Here is a 21,670-nt window from a genome sequence, read left to right as displayed (position 1 = left end):
TCGTTTGATTTTATAAACGGACTAAAAAAATCTATAAACAATGGAAGGATGTTGTTCCAATCCTGCAGTGTGTATGCACTCAGGACCGGCAGTGTCCATAGATCTCTATGGAGTGTACAGAGTCACCATCTCAGCCGATGGTCATGACAGATGAAGAGCACAGATCTGAAGGTAAATCTTATAAACCGTTTATAGTGTGTACACATGAATCAACATGCTGATCGGGACTTTCACTTTCAGTTATTAGTAAAATTGTTAACGACATCACTTTAGGAGAGATGTTGAGTAGCGTGTATCCAGCCCCTGAGAGTTGTCCATTGTCCATGATATATTGGTTTTGCATCTACAGATATTCAGTATCTCGTTAAGCTGAGATATGTAGAGTACAGAAGTCATTATTACAATAGAACCAAACGCCTCATTAAATTAATCCAACTAACAACCAATCCTGACAACAAGGAGAAAGTTTAGATGCTAATGAACATGACAGATAAAATATAAAGTAACCCACACATGATACAGAAAAAATAGCTGAAAACTACATCACAGGATAAGTGATTGTCAGAGACTGGAGGAATATGAGGGGACACATGATACTGTGAACATACGTGTAATGCTTAGAATGGAATATATCTAGTATCAGACACCAACCTGGTCTTATATGGATATATAAAACATCACTCCTCTTCCTCACACTGCCGGTGGAAGTTCTCACATCACAGGTATAATACCCAGAATCCTCCAGCTGAGCTGACAGAACTCTGTATGTATCAGATACATTGAATTCCTGAACATTCCGCCCATCTCTGTAGTAAGCAAACTGCAGTCCTGTGGTGTCTCTGAGAGGAGCGGGAGTTGTGTTACATGTCAGGGTCATGTTATCACCGTCATTTATTGTGTTTGGAGACATTTTTATTTTTGGATATGAGAACAGCTCTAGAAGAGGAAAATATTAAAATAAAAAAATGGAAAAAAATAGATGTTACAGATGAAATTTACTTTTAAAATTTCCATAGAATTTTAGGATCAACCTCCAATCTCCTCATCTCACTACAGATGATTATAACCCAATTGCCCCCTGTACACCATTATTCCAGCACTTCATAATGGATGAATGATCCCACCTCCAGCCACTTTGCACACACCCCTCCCTATTTTGACAAAAAGTTTCCAAAGGCGTAAGTTGGTAAAAGGTTTTAAACAGAGTAATGTTCGCACTAGGGAGGAAGCCTGACTCCATAATATATCAAATGATAATTATATGGTATCACGAGTAGGGAGGGGTGCACCAACAACTCAAATAATGAGTCCAAAAAAGGAAGGGGAGCAGAGAAAGTTGTAGCTCAAAGAGCTTAAACGCTAAGAGAGAATGAAATAGATACCTTATTTGAAGACAAGTTAACCCGTGCATGATACTCATGCATTCTAGTCAAATCAAGCTACTTAAGGTGTTAAAAAGGTTCTTGTCATGCATTTGGGCCTAGCCCAGGCCTCCTCAGGGGAAGAGTGTTACTTCCCGATGTAAGCGCCCTTTTTTCACGTGGTTTTGTCCACATGTCACCACCTCATCATTTTTCTCCATCACCTCATCCTTCATCTTTATCGCCACATCTATCCAGATGTCTATCCAGAAACAGGGATCACTCTCAGTGGTCCTGAGTATCACACTCCTCTCGCTCTGTCACCCCCGGCAACCACCAACCACTCCCCACTGTCACCCCCGGCAACCACCAACCACTCCCAACTGTCACTTCTCCTTCAAGAAATATATATATATATTTTTTTAAAAATCTTTATAAACAATTTTTAACAATTACCAAATTAAATTACCAAATTAAAAATATCTTAGTATACCAAATTTCAGCCCTTTCTGAGTTTTTTTTTCACACACACTAAGAATTTAGGAGGTCAGTGTATAACTCCGCCCAGCAGGTGGCGCTGCAGCAAATTTCAGCCCTTTGAGGTTTTTTTCCACACACACTAAGAATTTAGTAGGTCAGTGTATAACTTCGCCCAGCAGGTGGCGCTGCAGCTTGGTTTTTTTTATTTTTCCACACACAGACACACGCCAGTAGGCTTTTATATTTGAAGATATTGATAAAAGAGTTTATGGGGGACGCCGTGTAACCGCTGCAGGTCTGCAAATTCAGGAACGATTTGCTTGGCTGCTATATCTGTCAGAACCATAGCCCACGACTAAACCAGTGTTATTCCATAGCGGAAACATAATTTAAGGATTAGCTATCAGATGAAAAGCGCGAGTACTATAGTACCAAATATGAAGTGAGAAACGAGTAGAAGATGATGCGAAAGGAGCGGTGGACGATGTTTAATTGAAATCCATAAAAGAGTGTAAGGCGAGAGCAGCTGTATGAGATTAGCTTCTATGTCAACCCATAATCTAGTGCCAGGCGGGGAGCGAAATAGGACTAGCTGGGTCAGGTGCGCAGCAATGTAATACTTAGAGATATTTGTAAAGACCCAGTCCTCGGTCCGCGGTTTGACGATGGAGCATGTGAACTTGTACTTGGGGTCGTTTACCTGCCCAAATAACATGCGCAATTTGTTTCTGAAGGGTGTTAAGTGCCAATGAGGGTGCCCGGATAGGGAGCGTCTAAAAGAGATACAGAATTTGTGGGACTAAATTCATTTCTACCGCTGTCATGCGGCCTAACCAGGAGATATACAGCGTATCCCATTTCTCCAGGTCTCGTTTAGGCGAATTCAAAAGACGAGGAACATTGGCGGCATGCAATTGACTGTACTGACTTGTCAAATAAATTCCTAGGTACTTGAGTTTGTCTGGTTACCATCTAAAATTTGACTGCCCTTTCAGAGAATCCAAGAGGTGGGACGTTAAGTTAAGAGGAAGGATTTTTTTCCATGTTCATTTTAAAGCTAGATAATGCGCCATATTCACTGAGTTTGCTCTGTATGGCAGGGAGAGTGGTGAGGGAATTGGTGACTGTTAGTAAGATATCGTCCGCATATAAGGAGATCTTATAATCAGTCTTACCTGATTGAATTCCTGTGATTGCTAGATTATTATGAACTTGAGAAACCAAGGGTTTCATCGTTAGGGAAAACAATAGAGGAGAGAGCGGACAGCCTTGTCGAGTGCCGTTACTAATTTGAAATGCAGGCAACGCAGCCCCATTAGCCCATACAGTAGCAGAGGACCTGAAATATAAGGAAGCTAGCCCAGATATAAATTGACCCTTGAAACCCATCGCCTTAAGGGTGGCTCTCATAAAGGGCCACGAGACCCTGTCAAATGCCTTTCCTGCGTCGAGGGAGACCACCAGAGCAAGACGAGTGTCCGGTTAGCTGCTTCAATTAGACTAATTGCTCATCTTGTATTATCTGATCCCTGCCGAGCGGGCATAAATCCCACTTGGTCAGGATGGACCAAAACGGGAATCACTTGGGCCAGCCTGATTGCAAGCGATTTAGTAAATAGTTTTAGATCTACATTCAGTAGAGAGATGGGTCGGTAACTCTCACAATAACTAGGCTCACGACCCTCTTTGGCACTAACAATGACATCTGCTCTGGTGTGTCTCTCTCGAAGTTTGTACCACCTATAATTGCATTGAAAAGGAAAAGGAGCATTGGCGCCAGGTGAGGAGGAAACTTTTTATAATACGATGCAGTAAGGCCATCTGGACCAGATACGGCCAAGTTTCTTTTATCCCTTTCAACGTAATGTCTGCATTAAGTGCCGACAGCTGCGCATCCGAGAGGCGTGGAGAGAACACATAGAAGGTATTCACTTATTCGTTTACAGAAAATGTCTGGGGGGGGTCTGCAGGCGAGGGGAGGTTATATAGTGAATTGTAATAAGTACGAAATCTATTTGCTATTGCCTGGGGGCCATATAAGAATTGCTGTGCTTGATCCCTGATGGCCACAATACGATTGCGAGAAAGCTTATTCTGGAGCCTACATGCCAGCTTTGTCCCCTTTTTCATAAAAACGCTGCTGAAGCCATTGAAGTGTTTTAGCCGCTTTTGCAGCAAGGAATTTACTCAGTTGTCCCTTCAAGGCTAGAAGCTTAAGATAGGTTGTGCATTTGGGGTATCTCTGATGTTGGACAGTAAGAGCCTGTATTTGAGACTCTAAGTTAGCTACAACCTGCTTATCTTTTTCTCATGGGAGGCAAAGCTGATCAGACAGCCCCTAATAGTTGCCTCACAGGCTTCTCGTCTAACAGTAGAAGCGGTTTCTTCAGGTCTATTGTCTGCTTGAAAGTCACATAGTTCTTGTCTTATCTTACTAAGATTTTCCTTCTTTAGAAACAAATGGTCATTTAATCTCCACTGGTACCGTTGCATAAATTGTGGCAAGATGTCAAGCCGCAAAACATAGCCGAGTGGTCGGACCAAGGAACTGGAATGACAACAGCCGATTTCAGGCTCTACGTCATGTAAGCGTAAACAAAGACCATATCTAGTCTAGAATATGTGCCATGGGGCATCGAGTAATGCGTATCAGCTCTGTCATTAGGGTATAACACTCTCCACATGTCATATTGATTAGTATGTGTGAGTAAAGACTGCAATTTAGAACCTTCGCGAATAGCACTTTTGCTGCACAATATAGGTTGCGAACGGTCTAACTGTGGGTTTAAAACTCCTATTATTACTTTTCCTACTCTAGATTGTGAGAGTCTAGCAAAACAGTCAGAAGAAAGTGTTTTGGGAGGTATTAGGTGCATATATTGTGGATAAAGTAATAGGGGCGTGTGAAAGAAAGCCTGTTAAAATAATGAATCGACCTCGGGGATGAATTGTCTCAACTGTCAATGGGAGAGTATGGTGAAGAAGGATAGCTGTGCCTTTGACCTTCTGCGAAGAGGTCGAATAGAATACCTGCGGATATTGTTTACAATGCAATTTTGGGTGAGTATGTTTAAAGTGTGTTTCTTGGAGCATTACAACTTGCGGAGAGTGCCTTTTCAGGTACTGAACCAATATTGTACGTTTCTGTGGAGTGTTAAGACCAGTAACATCAATGGTCAGAATCGAGAGAGTCATGGTTGAAACTGTTAGGAACTCCCTAGCCAGCACAATAAAACTCGGAGTCTACTCCGAAAGCCTGGTGTATGCTGGAGCCCCTAGTGGTGGGGACAGACTTGGCCGCAGGCTGACAGAGGGTCGAGAATCGTATACCGGCTAAGGAGAACCCAGGGATGGAGTGATTGGCGGACAGCAGCGTGGGGTACAGGCAGAATAGATGCCGGCAGCAAACAGCGTAATGTTCAGAGCAAACCAAGGTCAGAGGTCACAAGCACAGGTTCGGAATCCAGGGACAGGCGAAAGGTCAGGGGCACTGGCAGAGGAGCAGAATCCGGTTTTCAGGCAAATGGTCAGTGTCAGAAGCGTAGGTTCAAGGTCCAGGAACAAGCGAGGGTCCTACACGGGAAGTCTATCACAGGTTTAACACCAAGCACAGAGAGAAAAAGCAGGCAGCAGAACTGTAAACAGGACGCTATAACCGACAGTGAGGCTCTGATCCCACTGCCTTAAATAGTACTAGGAGCCAATCAGGACAGAGGAGGATAGGGCTGAGAATCAGCCTCAGCAGGCTGCTAATTAATTACTAGCTAGAAGTTCGAACTAGCATAGGAAATAACATAACCAGGAAGAATGTATAAAAATATAAGTGAACCAGTTTAAATCATATAAGAGCTCCCCCTGGTGTTGGAGGATGTCCCTACACCCTCCTACATCTATGCCACAAGGATAATAACAGAGCACAGAATATAAAGCACACGCCCGGCTGCTAGTTCACGCCAGGATGTGGCATACAGCCGCGGCTCGTGACAGAAGCCAAAAATAATCTGACCAAGTTCGATTGAAGTAGCTGAGTTGGCGAACTAAGACACCAGGTTGAGCCAGGAAAGTTAAAGAGAAGGGAGAACGAGTTGGGGGAACTTGGGAGGACAGTCAAAGGGGAGAAGACAGTTTGACTGGCAAAACATGTTTTAAGAACAATGGAACCAATACATCCTGTATACTTGGGGAGTGAGGGGGGTGGTAGCGTAGCAGAGAGGGGACATTTGGTGGAGGGTAATCCAAGGGATTAGAAACCGGTATCTGTACCTGCGATTTAAATAGCATTTAAATGGGAAAATGAAAGAAAAAGTTTAAGGGAAACACTGGAATAATTTAAAGAAACAATTTTCGCTATTATTGTGAAGAGCTCTGATGCCACACGTCCGCTCTAGATGGCTGCCGGGCCACAACCCGGGGGAACTGATTTTATGTAGCACCAGGAAGGTTGGACGTTGATGTGACATTTTTAGTCTGCGCTTTTCAGGTCTCTTCACTGACAGTCAGAGGTAGAATGTGTTTATAGGGATATTCCCTAGGACTATAAAGTGAGTGTGAACCTTATAATGAACAAGAACCATAATGGTGGTGCAGGTTTTGCAGTTTAGAAATGAGCCTTGGGTAGGGTTACCACCTGGCCGGTATATTTCAACCGGATCGGTAGAAATGTGATTTGCTGCCAAACTTATTATTATGGCAGAAACATAATAGAGGTAGGAATGACGGTATTATTTCCAGAAAGTGAGACAACCCCACCCTTAGTGATATGGGTGTAATATATGAGCTATATTACATTTCAGCGAGTGACGGGGTGACCGTGGTTCTGTCACTCTCCACACTGTAGCTTTAGCCAGGACAGACTGTTATTGGGAACTTCGGGAGGACGGGGGCAGATGAGAGTAGAGTGTTAGTTTCTTTACCATAAATGTGATGTGTAATTAGCAGGGGATGTGTCTGTACAGAACCCCGAGCCCTCAATGTTTAACTCAGATATAGAACCCATTATGTCTGTAAGCTCAATGCTGGCAGCAGCAACATCTTATTAACAGATCGACGATGAGAAGACTTGGTGACTATAGTTAGTTCTTAGATCTCTTACTGTACTCTGACTTCCAGTTGTGATCTCTATCAGTCAATCTCTCTCTGTGAATTTGTATGTTATTTCCCCGCTTGAGTGATGTAGCTGTCTCTGTGGCTGTCTCTGTGGCTGTCTCTGTAGTTGTCTCTGTGGCTGTCTCTGTGGCTGTCTCTGTGGCTGTCTCTGTGGCTGTCTCTGTGGCTGTCTCTGTGGCTGTCTCTGTAGTTGTCTCTGTGGCTGTCTCTGTGGCTGTCTCTGTGGCTGTCTCTGTAGTTGTCTCTGTAGCTGTCTCTGTAGCCCTCTCCTTCCTTGATACGACTCTCTCTCTGTTTTCCTCTGTTTATATTCTTGCCTATTTTAACTTCATCTTCTCTTACAATCAGGTTACATCTTTTTCTTTCATTTAGTAAGTAACATAACGGGGATTACAAGTGCAGCGTATCTTGTATATTCAGTATGATCTGTCAGGGGGAAATCATCACCCAAACTGTATAACTATAAGGGGAGATTCTGCATGACGGAATCTACTCTTCTGCCCATACTGCTCCTTCCTGCGGTTTAGCTCTGCTATTCCTGATTGGCTGAACTGTCACTTAGAATTAAAGGGTTAAGTTATGACAGTTACATACTGTCTGTGACTACATGTAATACTCCCCATAGATAATAATATATCACATTTCTAGTGCAGGAATTCACCACAACTCACCTGACACAGAGATATGGGATTCAGCAGAGTAATTCTGATAACTAACATCAGTATAATGTAGTAATTGTCGTGTACATCTGTATGTGCCGGTCACACTTGTATCTACTTTATCACTATGTAACACAGAGTCAGTGATGGAGGATTGTATCACTTCACCATCCTTGTAAAATGTTGTGTTTATTCCAGAATATCCAGAAACACTGTGACATCTCATAGTCAGGGGGTCTCCTTCGTAAACAGAGGGGGGTCTCTGCAGAATGAGATATCCTAAATTATAAAAACAATATTATTGACGTGTTAGTGAATCTAATTGACGTACAACAAATGGAAATTGGGGATCTGAGCTGGATAACTCACCGCGACTAATGTCCAGTCTGACAGGATGACTGTAATCACCAGTACTGGTCCTACACTGGTAATCTCCACTGTCTGCCTTGTCGGCACTTTTAATCTTAAAGCTCTGTTGGTCTCTATGTATCAGCTTGTTGTCCTTATACCAGTAATATGTCTGTGTCTGTTCTGCAGCAGGTCCTGTGTTACATGTTATAGTCACTGAATCACGGATGAATATATTATAATAATTAGGAGAGAAGATCACCACAGGTCTGACTGCAGCTCCTACAATACAGCAGAGGTGACAGTTATAGGTCACAGTAAAGAACATTAATATATTGTGACTGACTACATTACATTACAATTACCAGAGAGCGAGAGAATGCTGGATCTGTACATCTAAAGACATTGTATACATATTGCTCAGTAAGTGGATACAGGGTACTTACCCAAGAAGTGGTACACACATGACATGATCAATGATAGAGAAGGGTCAAACAATCGTTACCGCACCGCACAAGATCAATATTGGTCTCTAATAAACTAGTAAACATATTTTTTTAAATTGTTTTTGTCCTTACATTTTTTTTATTGTTTATATACTTGGTTGCTCTCATAGTAGTATATTGAAACATTTGGCATAGAAGAAAAAAAGAACTACTGTTAGCATGAGGCAATCCTTGGGTATTGGTGAAGGTGTGTACTTAAGGGTCTGATTGATGAACCCACGTGTGACAAACCAAAATAAGGGTATTAAAATAACATATAGCTTCTATTACATGTCCATATAAAAAGATTCATAGTAAAGGGTTAAACATTAAAATATTAAAACAGATTGAGCAGATGGGGGGTACATAATTCCGTAACAAGTGGTTTATCTCTATAACCTACAGTGGGTCATCATATGTCGGGAATTAGTAAGCCTGCATAGTCCCTCATTATAGCATAGGCTACTGGTTATAGTGGTGTTGGAGTCTTCAATCATGGTAAGTAATTTGTGGATTGGAAATGATTATAGTATTATAGTTTTAAGTAATTGACAAATGTGATTGTATTATATTTCTTCAGAATTGTTTTTCATACAGTTTGTCCATATTTCATATACTGATCTGATACACATTTACACAGATTATTAGTATCTCTGTATCGTACCTCTAGTTAAGCAGCTCATTTGAATGCACTTGCATATATGAAAATATAGCGTCTTACCAATTTTGCCCACTAGATGGACTTTGTTACTATGTAAAGTGAGGTGGTTTAAACTTATCTATATATTAAAGTTAGATCTAATGTTCCACTATTAACTATTAATATGTTCTAAATATTAATAGTCTACATCCCCCTTTATGAATTGGAACATGGTCATGTTGTTATATTAATGGCATCTTTGACCGGATGGTCTTACGTTGCCGTTGGTCTGGGGGAAATCTTGCACAGATTATCTGGGTTACTTTCTCACCATCAGTAACCAACTGTTACTGACCACTCCTACTGGTGTCACCTTGCCACCAGACACTTGCAGTGATGTTTATTGCTCAAGGTGTCTTTACAAGGACCTTTACACACTTGTTGGAGTTAGTGGTGATCATCCAGTAGTGCAGATGGTATAATACATTACATGGTAAAACAGGGCTCTTTTTATACAGTTTTGGACACTAGCTTGGCAGGAGGTAATCCAGCTTCCTGCCACTTTAACCAATTCAGACTGATTCATGCAGCCTGCACGTGAATCAGCCCAGAGATCTTAACGCCTTTTTAAATAGAACCTAGTGGCAGTGGGGAGTGTCCACAAGCTGCCAGGGAGAGGGGGGATCAGCCTCCTCTCCTCCCTGGTGCCAGAATGTCTGAGGCAGGAGATTTATCTTTAAGTCTCTAAGAATGCTTCCAGGGACCCTGTACCGTGGTCTGTCTCTCTCTTCCCTGGCCGAATTTGGCTCCACGGAGAAGGCAGCCAGATCCCGGGGCGGCAGTCCCCAGCTGCCGCTACCTGGATCTCTCTGAGCTCCAGTATGGGACTCAGCCTGCTGGGTTCCCCAGGAGGTGCTGCATCTCCAGGAGGCTACTCTGCAAGAGCCTCTGGCAGCCACTGCAAGCTGGCTCCTGGGGGATACACTCTTCGGCGACCCCCTTATCCATCACTGGACCTGAGCTGCTTCTGCAGCCCCCACTAGCCTGCCAGGGAGTGGAAAACCCCGAGGGCTCCGCTTCCCATGGAAAGAGTCGCAGGAGCCCCCAGTAAGGACCTCAAACTCCACTGGACCACCAGGGAAAAGGTTGTAACATTTATTAAACATACATTTAGTTTAAATATACATATACACTACACTATAGTATCGCTCTCCCGGCGCTGGAGCACATTTCAAGATTGACCCGACCTCAACACCAACTTGTCCAAACCATCAAAGTGCTGGTCAGTGGTGAGGACTCTAAGTACGTTAATAAGGGGATCAAATCAAACAATGAGAACCGATTATCACAGTTGACACTACAATGTCAGGTAGGTAGCGTTCTCCTGGCATCCACCATATCCTTCCACTGGACCACCAGACAGTGTTGGGTATGACTGCCAGGGGGGCCAGTTCTGGAGCTCGGCTGTAATAGTTTCTACTATGGACTGGTGGTTTTTCTCCACCACACATCTCAGCTGTCTGCGTTCTGTGGTCTAGTTGTGTCTGGCTGTGTTTTGTTTGGTTTTAATCTTCCCTACCTCTTCCTACTGGGTCATTAATTACTACTAGACCTGGACATCCGTGCTGACATGGATCTAATAGTTACTAATATTGTACTTAAAAATAGAGCGAGTTTATAGAGTATCTATTAGTAATACAATTATTGGAGACCTATTAGAGTCTATGGTTGTTTCCGTCTCTTCTGGTTAGTAAAAATACATATATAAATAAGTGAAAAATGAAACAAGATAAAACACCTCACTGTTTCTGTCCCTGATACCTTGATTAAAAGTAACCTACAGTATTTGGTGTCCTTGAAGGTGAATACAATTTAGGAAAATTCTCAGAATATATAAAAGTAAGGCTGGGTACACACTACAGGTTTTTCACCCGATTATCAGGCCAATCACACGATAAACAACCATTCGACCCAATATCGCATTAGTGATCAACGATTATCGTTCCAAAGCTCATCGTATCGTTTCATTTCATTATAACTGGACTATAAATCTCGTTCACCGATGGAACGATGTTGTGACGATTCTGCAGTGTGTATGCACTCAGAACCGGCACTGTCCATAGATCTCTATGCAGATCCACAGTGTTTTTAGGCAACGAGAGCTACACACTGTACATTATACAGAAGAGGGCTCCTGTGCATCTGTCCATGTACATAGATACCCGGCTCGGTTAGATTTAGGAGTAAAGCAAAAGAAAGAAGCAGGTTTGCACCTTGGCAAAACCACGTTGCACTGCAGCGGGCAAATGTAAAATGTCGGGGCAGATTTAGAGTTGTAAGGGGCGTGTCCTAGCTTAACTCTAAATCCCAGTGTAAAAATAAAGCTGCCTGGGATCTGTGTGCTATATGCAGCCAGTATCTGCATGCAAAAAAATAAACTCTTTGTAACATGGTTTATACAAGAGCAGTATCGTTACTGCGAGGAGCTTCTCACACATACGATGGGACTGAGATACTGAGAATGACATCCAGCACACAGAGCTGGAGCTGTGATATTATTCCTAAATAGATCAAATCTTACACAGCATTCTTATTACACATAGTTACTGAGAATTAAACACATACATACAGATAGACAGACATAGCTGCATACATACATCATGGTTGGCTACTCTCTCGAAATGTCCGGGAGACTCCAGAATTTCTGGGACTCCCGGGAGAGCAGGCCAACCTCCAACTTACAGTCCACTTCTTTAATTAAGTGGCGTGGGTGGGGCTTAGGACGCAATTTGCTTGTCATCCTGGCCCTGCCCCCTGCTGTAATAGGCTTAGAGATGTGATGTCAAACTAGGGGCGGGGTCATGATGACACGAACCGAAGTTGGCAAGTATGACATACATATATATACCTACATAGATGAATACATACACACACACACATATATATATGTATATATATATATATATATATATATATATATATATATATATATACACACAATATATATATACATATATATATATATATATATATATATATATATACCTACATACATGAAGACATACCTGCATACATACACGGATACAGACGTACCTACATAGATACAAACATGATTACATACATATAAATTACCTACATACATGGATACATACACGTGTATATATATATATATTGTAAATATAGAAAGAGGGATGATGGCGCCAAATCTAGTAGTGCTAACTGGTACAGAGCGTCCAGACAGTCAGTAATACTGTATACAGAAATATAAATACAGAGTGTTCAACATGTCAGGCTGGTGTAAACAGTATAAACCAATGTTCATAATTCCTGATCATATGCCGAAATGCAGACAGAAGAAAGCAGAAAACAACGTTTCAGATGTATCCGTGATAATCAGTAGTAAGTGATAGGTGGCAACGTACCAAAAAGATATAAATAAACAGCTTATCTGTATCAGAGGTTCTTGGAAATGAGCTCCAGTCAGCTTCAAGAGGTCAGGAACAGACGTGTAGATATCTTATGTAGGTATATGGTAACTGGAACATCAGCCACAGCACAGTCACTGCTCACAAACTCCACTCATACGGTGTATTAAGAGAGGAAAAAGCCATATAGTGTAGTACTTATGTGCAATAATTTATTCAGCATGTATCATAATAAAATACACTCACAATATATAAAAGGTTTAAAAGCTTATCTGTTAATCCTGTGGACATAGGATACTGCTACACGATATAGATCACTGGGATGTATAAGAAGTAAACACCAATGGGCTCCACACAGAAGTTCTCCATGGGGTAACTTTTCAGGGATCAGGTAGACAGTCCAGCCTTATGTATACCAGGAATAGTGTATGTAGAACAGCCTCAACGCGTTTCGTCGTATAGACTTCGTCAGGAGGAGTATTTTAAAACAGCACTTATTGCTGTCTTAAATAGCGATGGCGGGCGCCATTTTGCGCATGCGCAGTACAGCGCGATTTTCGCGCATGCGCAGAACGCACTTCCGGTTCAGCGCTAACACTATCTGTATGAAAGGGATGTATGTTGCCTGTTGCAAACAGGTATTGAGCCTTAAAGGACTCAGAAGTAGTAGGGGCATAGAGTGTTAAAGGTTAAAGCCCCAGAGACTGTATGGGCTAAATAGAACTATTGTAATTGCTGGCGGTGGCCATCTTGGAATGGGGCAAGATATATAACAGAGGAGTACTAGTAGATTATCACAGATCAGCATGTGATACTGAAATGAATAGCGGTGGCCATATTGAGTCAGGGCTATGGAGTGAGCTATAGTAGAGAACTCCTGGTGTATAGCCCATAGTATATACATATATATGTGGAAAATAAAAATATCAAAAAGTCCAGTACGGCTAGGGAATATTCCTCAGAGTACTAGACATAACATGCTTACAAATCTTAAAAAATTAGATATTCTGCAGAATATCTTGTAACCAGACAGGCATAGCTGTGTGGTGATGTAAAATTAAATATACATAAGGTAAACACAATATTTTCAGGCAGAACATATAATCAGTAGATACACATACATAAAATCAGCTGATATAATGATAATAAATATATATATATATATATATATATATATATATATATATATATATATATATATATATATATATATATAAAAAGATGTATAATAAAAATAATTAACAATGGTTTAAAGGCATACAGGCATATAATATAAAGCAACCACAGATATTTCAGTGTGATAATTCATAAAATGTATAAAAAATATCAGTCGTTAATAAATATATCAATACAATAGATTAAGAACTTATATAGTATAGGTCCAATAAAATTATAAAAAAGGTGCTATCTCATAGCCTTCATTCAGCCCAGAGGGGCTCAATGTGTTTAACTGGAAAATCCAGAACATTTCCCGTTTATATTTCAAACCACAAGTACATTCCAATAGGTAAATCACAGATGTTGTGACGCAATTCATATAATTCTTAATATTAAATTTCTTACTATTGTCATGATTATAGAAAATCTTTCGGTCTTTGTGTGCTGACATGGATCTAATAGTTACTAATATTGTACTTAAAAATAGAGCGAGTTTATAGAGTATCTATTAGTAATACAATTATTGGAGACCTATTAGAGTCTATGGTTGTTTCCGTCTCTTCTGGTTAGTAAAAATACATATATAAATAAGTGAAAAATGAAACAAGATAAAACACCTCACTGTTTCTGTCCCTGATACCTTGATTAAAAGTAACCTACAGTATTTGGTGTCCTTGAAGGTGAATACAATTTAGGAAAATTCTCAGAATATATAAAAGTAAGGCTGGGTACACACTACAGGTTTTTCACCCGATTATCAGGCCAATCACACGATAAACAACCATTCGACCCAATATCGCATTAGTGATCAACGATTATCGTTCCAAAGCTCATCGTATCGTTTCATTTCATTATAACTGGACTATAAATCTCGTTCACCGATGGAACGATGTTGTGACGATTCTGCAGTGTGTATGCACTCAGAACCGGCACTGTCCATAGATCTCTATGCAGATCCACAGTGTTTTTAGGCAACGAGAGCTACACACTGTACATTATACAGAAGAGGGCTCCTGTGCATCTGTCCATGTACATAGATACCCGGCTCGGTTAGATTTAGGAGTAAAGCAAAAGAAAGAAGCAGGTTTGCACCTTGGCAAAACCACGTTGCACTGCAGCGGGCAAATGTAAAATGTCGGGGCAGATTTAGAGTTGTAAGGGGCGTGTCCTAGCTTAACTCTAAATCCCAGTGTAAAAATAAAGCTGCCTGGGATCTGTGTGCTATATGCAGCCAGTATCTGCATGCAAAAAAATAAACTCTTTGTAACATGGTTTATACAAGAGCAGTATCGTTACTGCGAGGAGCTTCTCACACATACGATGGGACTGAGATACTGAGAATGACATCCAGCACACAGAGCTGGAGCTGTGATATTATTCCTAAATAGATCAAATCTTACACAGCATTCTTATTACACATAGTTACTGAGAATTAAACACATACATACAGATAGACAGACATAGCTGCATACATACATCATGGTTGGCTACTCTCTCGAAATGTCCGGGAGACTCCAGAATTTCTGGGACTCCCGGGAGAGCAGGCCAACCTCCAACTTACAGTCCACTTCTTTAATTAAGTGGCGTGGGTGGGGCTTAGGACGCAATTTGCTTGTCATCCTGGCCCTGCCCCCTGCTGTAATAGGCTTAGAGATGTGATGTCAAACTAGGGGCGGGGTCATGATGACACGAACCGAAGTTGGCAAGTATGACATACATATATATACCTACATAGATGAATACATACACACACACACATATATATATGTATATATATATATATATATATATATATATATATACACACAATATATATATACATATATATATATATATATATATATATATATATACCTACATACATGAAGACATACCTGCATACATACACGGATACAGACGTACCTACATAGATACAAACATGATTACATACATATAAATTACCTACATACATGGATACATACACGTGTATATATATATATATTGTAAATATAGAAAGAGGGATGATGGCGCCAAATCTAGTAGTGCTAACTGGTACAGAGCGTCCAGACAGTCAGTAATACTGTATACAGAAATATAAATACAGAGTGTTCAACATGTCAGGCTGGTGTAAACAGTATAAACCAATGTTCATAATTCCTGATCATATGCCGAAATGCAGACAGAAGAAAGCAGAAAACAACGTTTCAGATGTATCCGTGATAATCAGTAGTAAGTGATAGGTGGCAACGTACCAAAAAGATATAAATAAACAGCTTATCTGTATCAGAGGTTCTTGGAAATGAGCTCCAGTCAGCTTCAAGAGGTCAGGAACAGACGTGTAGATATCTTATGTAGGTATATGGTAACTGGAACATCAGCCACAGCACAGTCACTGCTCACAAACTCCACTCATACGGTGTATTAAGAGAGGAAAAAGCCATATAGTGTAGTACTTATGTGCAATAATTTATTCAGCATGTATCATAATAAAATACACTCACAATATATAAAAGGTTTAAAAGCTTATCTGTTAATCCTGTGGACATAGGATACTGCTACACGATATAGATCACTGGGATGTATAAGAAGTAAACACCAATGGGCTCCACACAGAAGTTCTCCATGGGGTAACTTTTCAGGGATCAGGTAGACAGTCCAGCCTTATGTATACCAGGAATAGTGTATGTAGAACAGCCTCAACGCGTTTCGTCGTATAGACTTCGTCAGGAGGAGTATTTTAAAACAGCACTTATTGCTGTCTTAAATAGCGATGGCGGGCGCCATTTTGCGCATGCGCAGTACAGCGCGATTTTCGCGCATGCGCAGAACGCACTTCCGGTTCAGCGCTAACACTATCTGTATGAAAGGGATGTATGTTGCCTGTTGCAAACAGGTATTGAGCCTTAAAGGACTCAGAAGTAGTAGGGGCATAGAGTGTTAAAGGTTAAAGCCCCAGAGACTGTATGGGCTAAATAGAACTATTGTAATTGCTGGCGGTGGCCATCTTGGAATGGGGCAAGATATATAACAGTGGAGTACTAGTAGATTATCACAGATCAGCATGTGATACTGAAATGAATAGCGGTGGCCATATTGAGTCAGGGCTATGGAGTGAGCTATAGTAGAGAACTCCTGGTGTATAGCCCATAGTATATACATATATATGTGGAAAATAAAAATATCAAAAAGTCCAGTACGGCTAGGGAATATTCCTCAGAGTACTAGACATAACATGCTTACAAATCTTAAAAAATTAGATATTCTGCAGAATATCTTGTAACCAGACAGGCATAGCTGTGTGGTGATGTAAAATTAAATATACATAAGGTAAACACAATATTTTCAGGCAGAACATATAATCAGTAGATACACATACATAAAATCAGCTGATATAATGATAATAAATATATATATATATATATATATATATATATATATATATATATATATATATATATAAAAAGATGTATAATAAAAATAATTAACAATGGTTTAAAGGCATACAGGCATATAATATAAAGCAACCACAGATATTTCAGTGTGATAATTCATAAAATGTATAAAAAATATCAGTCGTTAATAAATATATCAATACAATAGATTAAGAACTTATATAGTATAGGTCCAATAAAATTATAAAAAAGGTGCTATCTCATAGCCTTCATTCAGCCCAGAGGGGCTCAATGTGTTTAACTGGAAAATCCAGAACATTTCCCGTTTATATTTCAAACCACAAGTACATTCCAATAGGTAAATCACAGATGTTGTGACGCAATTCATATAATTCTTAATATTAAATTTCTTACTATTGTCATGATTATAGAAAATCTTTCGGTCTTTGTGTGCAAATTGACAGTATTACCAAACATTGGGGCATCCTCAAAATGGATCCGGTATTAAAAGACATCCTACCAGAAAAACCTGATATCATCTTCAGAAAAAATAAAAACCTCAAAGATATCCTAGCGCCCAGTATGCTAAGAGAAAATCAAGCCACCAACACAACAACCTTTCCTGCTCCCACAGGGTTTCACAAATGCAACCATTGTAATGTCTGTCAATTTGCACACAAAGACCGAAAGATTTTCTATAATCATGACAATAGTAAGAAATTTAATATTAAGAATTATATGAATTGCGTCACAACATCTGTGATTTACCTATTGGAATGTACTTGTGGTTTGAAATATATAGGCAAAACAAAACGGCCTCTCAAACTTAGAATACAAGAGCATATACGCAATATAAAAAACAAAGTACAAAGCCACTCAGTATCCAGACATTTTCTCACAAAACATAACTCAGATCCACGATTCATTTCATTCAAAGCTATCGAACATGTCCAATTGGGACCACGTGGTGGAGACATTCAAGGCAAACTTTCTAAACGGGAAATGTTCTGGATTTTCCAGTTAAACACATTGAGCCCCTCTGGGCTGAATGAAGGCTATGAGATAGCACCTTTTTTATAATTTTATTGGACCTATACTATATAAGTTCTTAATCTATTGTATTGATATATTTATTAACGACTGATATTTTTTATACATTTTATGAATTATCACACTGAAATATCTGTGGTTGCTTTATATTATATGCCTGTATGCCTTTAAACCATTGTTAATTATTTTTATTATACATCTTTTTATATATATATATATATATATATATATATATATATATATATATATATATTTATTTATTATCATTATATCAGCTGATTTTATGTATGTGTATCTACTGATTATATGTTCTGCCTGAAAATATTGTGTTTACCTTATGTATATTTAATTTTACATCACCACACAGCTATGCCTGTCTGGTTACAAGATATTCTGCAGAATATCTAATTTTTTAAGATTTGTAAGCATGTTATGTCTAGTACTCTGAGGAATATTCCCTAGCCGTACTGGACTTTTTGATATTTTTATTTTCCACATATATATGTATATACTATGGGCTATACACCAGGAGTTCTCTACTATAGCTCACTCCATAGCCCTGACTCAATATGGCCACCTCTATTCATTTCAGTATCACATGCTGATCTGTGATAATCTACTAGTACTCCACTGTTATATATCTTGCCCCATTCCAAGATGGCCACCGCCAGCAATTACAATAGTTCTATTTAGCCCATACAGTCTCTGGGGCTTTAACCTTTAACACTCTATGCCCCTACTACTTCTGAGTCCTTTAAGGCTCAATACCTGTTTGCAACAGGCAACATACATCCCTTTCATACAGATAGTGTTAGCGCTGAACCGGAAGTGCGTTCTGCGCATGCGCGAAAATCGCGCTGTACTGCGCATGCGCAAAATGGCGCCCGCCATCGCTATTTAAGACAGCAATAAGTGCTGTTTTAAAATACTCCTCCTGACGAAGTCTATACGACGAAACGCGTTGAGGCTGTTCTACATACACTATTCCTGGTATACATAAGGCTGGACTGTCTACCTGATCCCTGAAAAGTTACCCCATGGAGAACTTCTGTGTGGAGCCCATTGGTGTTTACTTCTTATACATCCCAGTGATCTATATCGTGTAGCAGTATCCTATGTCCACAGGATTAACAGATAAGCTTTTAAACCTTTTATATATTGTGAGTGTATTTTATTATGATACATGCTGAATAAATTATTGCACATAAGTACTACACTATATGGCTTTTTCCTCTCTTAATACACCGTATGAGTGGAGTTTGTGAGCAGTGACTGTGCTGTGGCTGATGTTCCAGTTACCATATACCTACATAAGATATCTACACGTCTGTTCCTGACCTCTTGAAGCTGACTGGAGCTCATTTCCAAGAACCTCTGATACAGATAAGCTGTTTATTTATATCTTTTTGGTACGTTGCCACCTATCACTTACTACTGATTATCACGGATACATCTGAAACGTTGTTTTCTGCTTTCTTCTGTCTGCATTTCGGCATATGATCAGGAATTATGAACATTGGTTTATACTGTTTACACCAGCCTGACATGTTGAACACTCTGTATTTATATTTCTGTATACAGTATTACTGACTGTCTGGACGCTCTGTACCAGTTAGCACTACTAGATTTGGCGCCATCATCCCTCTTTCTATATTTACAATACTTATTTCTCGATCGGAGTACCATCCGAAAATTAAGAGGGAGGCTGCCTACTCTTATGAAGAAAAGTGCACACCAAGTTTGGTGATCTATATTATTATTTACTCTCCTATTTCGAGTTTGAGCGCCAATATTTATTATATCTAATAATACACACATATATATATATATATATACACACACACAACACCTACATACCTACATAAATACATGATTACATGCATATGTATACTTCCATACATACAGACACAGTGTAGATATTTATGTTTTTATCCACTATTTGTAATGAGCTCACCTGTTTCTCCATTAGTCAGTGCTGAAAAACAAAATGATTTATAAATAAGACAAAAATATACTGAATTTATGAATTATTCCCCATCATGTCCTGTAATGTTTGTATTGAATACTGACATAATATCATCACAACCAAACAACCTTCCTTCTTATTTCCATGTATAAATGTAACCTGGCCTCAAACGGCTCAAACGTCTCAGATTCCTCCCGATCATGTGTTACATTTTATGTATTATGTATTGTACTGTTATCACATTACTACACAAATGTCCAGTCATTCACTTGACCAGTATTCTTATAATAACTTATTACAGACATTTTACATTACAGACTACATCCATATGATACCTAGAAAACATATATTATACAGATTCTCTCTACTTACAGCCTAGTATTAGGGCACCCAGGAACCACATTGTGCTGTGACTTGTTCTCACTGAGTAACTGTCTGGTCATTACACAGAAGTTGCGGCTGTTCTCACTTCCTCTGTTTGGCAAAACATCATACAATTTATAGTGAATTTCACATCAGCAGATTCTCAGAATGCAGAGTATTCTGTACAGAGTACATAAAGCAATATTAAAGCAAAAAGTCTATTGCCAATTAGCGTATAACCATGACTGTCATGAGCTAATGGAGGCTCTCCCAATAAACCTCATACACAATGTAACGATGGCACTGTGAGGGATCTGGCAGGGACGAGGGTCTGCGTCATCAGTCCGTCTTAGTCGTGTCACTAATGTGGTTTCAGATTGTTTGCTTGGTGATCAGGTATATTCATCACTGGGCACGGAAATGCTGGAATCAGCTGTTCAATGTGCTCAATCACTACATCTTAGACAGCTGTCAATCATTCGTTTTGGCTGCTGCTATTAAACACCTGCTTCTAGCGCTGGTTGTAGTTTATCTCTGGCAATGTGTACTTGTCTCTAAAGTTCTCTGCTTGGATGGTTTGGACATTGACCTTTGCTGGGATTTTTGGTTTTTGCTTGTACTCTACCTGCCCCGACCTTTGGATTGTGGTTAGACTTTCCGAGTGCTCCAACCTTTGATTTGACTTCTGTTGTACGCCACCCAAGTATTGGTGAGCAGCTCACAGTCTATAAGAACGGTGTCTGCTATAGGTGAAGATCTCTGAAAGCTGGTTCTGCAGGTCTTAGAGTTGGCATACCAGTATCGTAAGAGGCGCTCCCAGTAAGCCCCATACATGCAAACAAAACTTCCTTGGATCAGCAATGTGTTAATAACTCCATCAGCTCTATATGCTTTATTTTGTAAGGAAAATGTCTAATTTTATTAAATGTATCTACATTATCTGCCAATACCAGTTATTGTGAGAAAGCATGCCACGATCTCACGGCTCTTACATGAGTACAAAGAAGAGACTAGCCTCTGTGAGGCAGGGAGGTAACTCTAGTATCGCTTCCTTGCCAATATTTTTTGAATAAATAGTGATAAGGGATTTTTTACTGCAGTCATAAGCACCGCATAGGGATTCTTAATAATAAATAAGCTGTTTAATCTATTTTCTTCCAGCTGTAAGAGGTGGCCTCTGGGAGCTTAAACTAAACAGGACATCACAGAATTTTTGCTCTGAATCAGTAATATATTTATACACAGGGATAACACCCCC

The 21,670-nt window shown here is 39.8% G+C and overlaps 1 protein-coding gene across 1 annotated transcript in view; it reads right to left on the bottom strand.

Moving 5' to 3' along the window:
* Positions 1 to 20,506, bottom strand: part of LOC142108743 (high affinity immunoglobulin gamma Fc receptor I-like) — a 50,304-nt gene extending 29,798 nt beyond the window's left edge. Inside the window, exons 1-5 of the mRNA XM_075192584.1 lie at positions 20,422 to 20,506; positions 20,038 to 20,058; positions 7,976 to 8,236; positions 7,619 to 7,885; positions 652 to 936 (exon numbers count right to left, since the gene is read on the bottom strand). Of these exons, the coding sequence (XP_075048685.1) occupies positions 652 to 936; positions 7,619 to 7,885; positions 7,976 to 8,236; positions 20,038 to 20,058; positions 20,422 to 20,452 (865 nt within the window). The 5' untranslated portion in view covers positions 20,453 to 20,506. The remainder of the gene's footprint in view (positions 1 to 651; positions 937 to 7,618; positions 7,886 to 7,975; positions 8,237 to 20,037; positions 20,059 to 20,421) is intronic.
* Between the last annotated feature and the right edge of the window lie 1,164 nt (positions 20,507 to 21,670).

Source organism: Mixophyes fleayi, chromosome 12, assembly GCF_038048845.1.
Source record: "Mixophyes fleayi isolate aMixFle1 chromosome 12, aMixFle1.hap1, whole genome shotgun sequence".
Taxonomy (NCBI): domain Eukaryota; kingdom Metazoa; phylum Chordata; class Amphibia; order Anura; family Limnodynastidae; genus Mixophyes; species Mixophyes fleayi.
The sequence above is the reverse complement of the archived record's forward strand: the minus strand, read 5'-3'. Positions and strand labels throughout refer to the sequence as shown.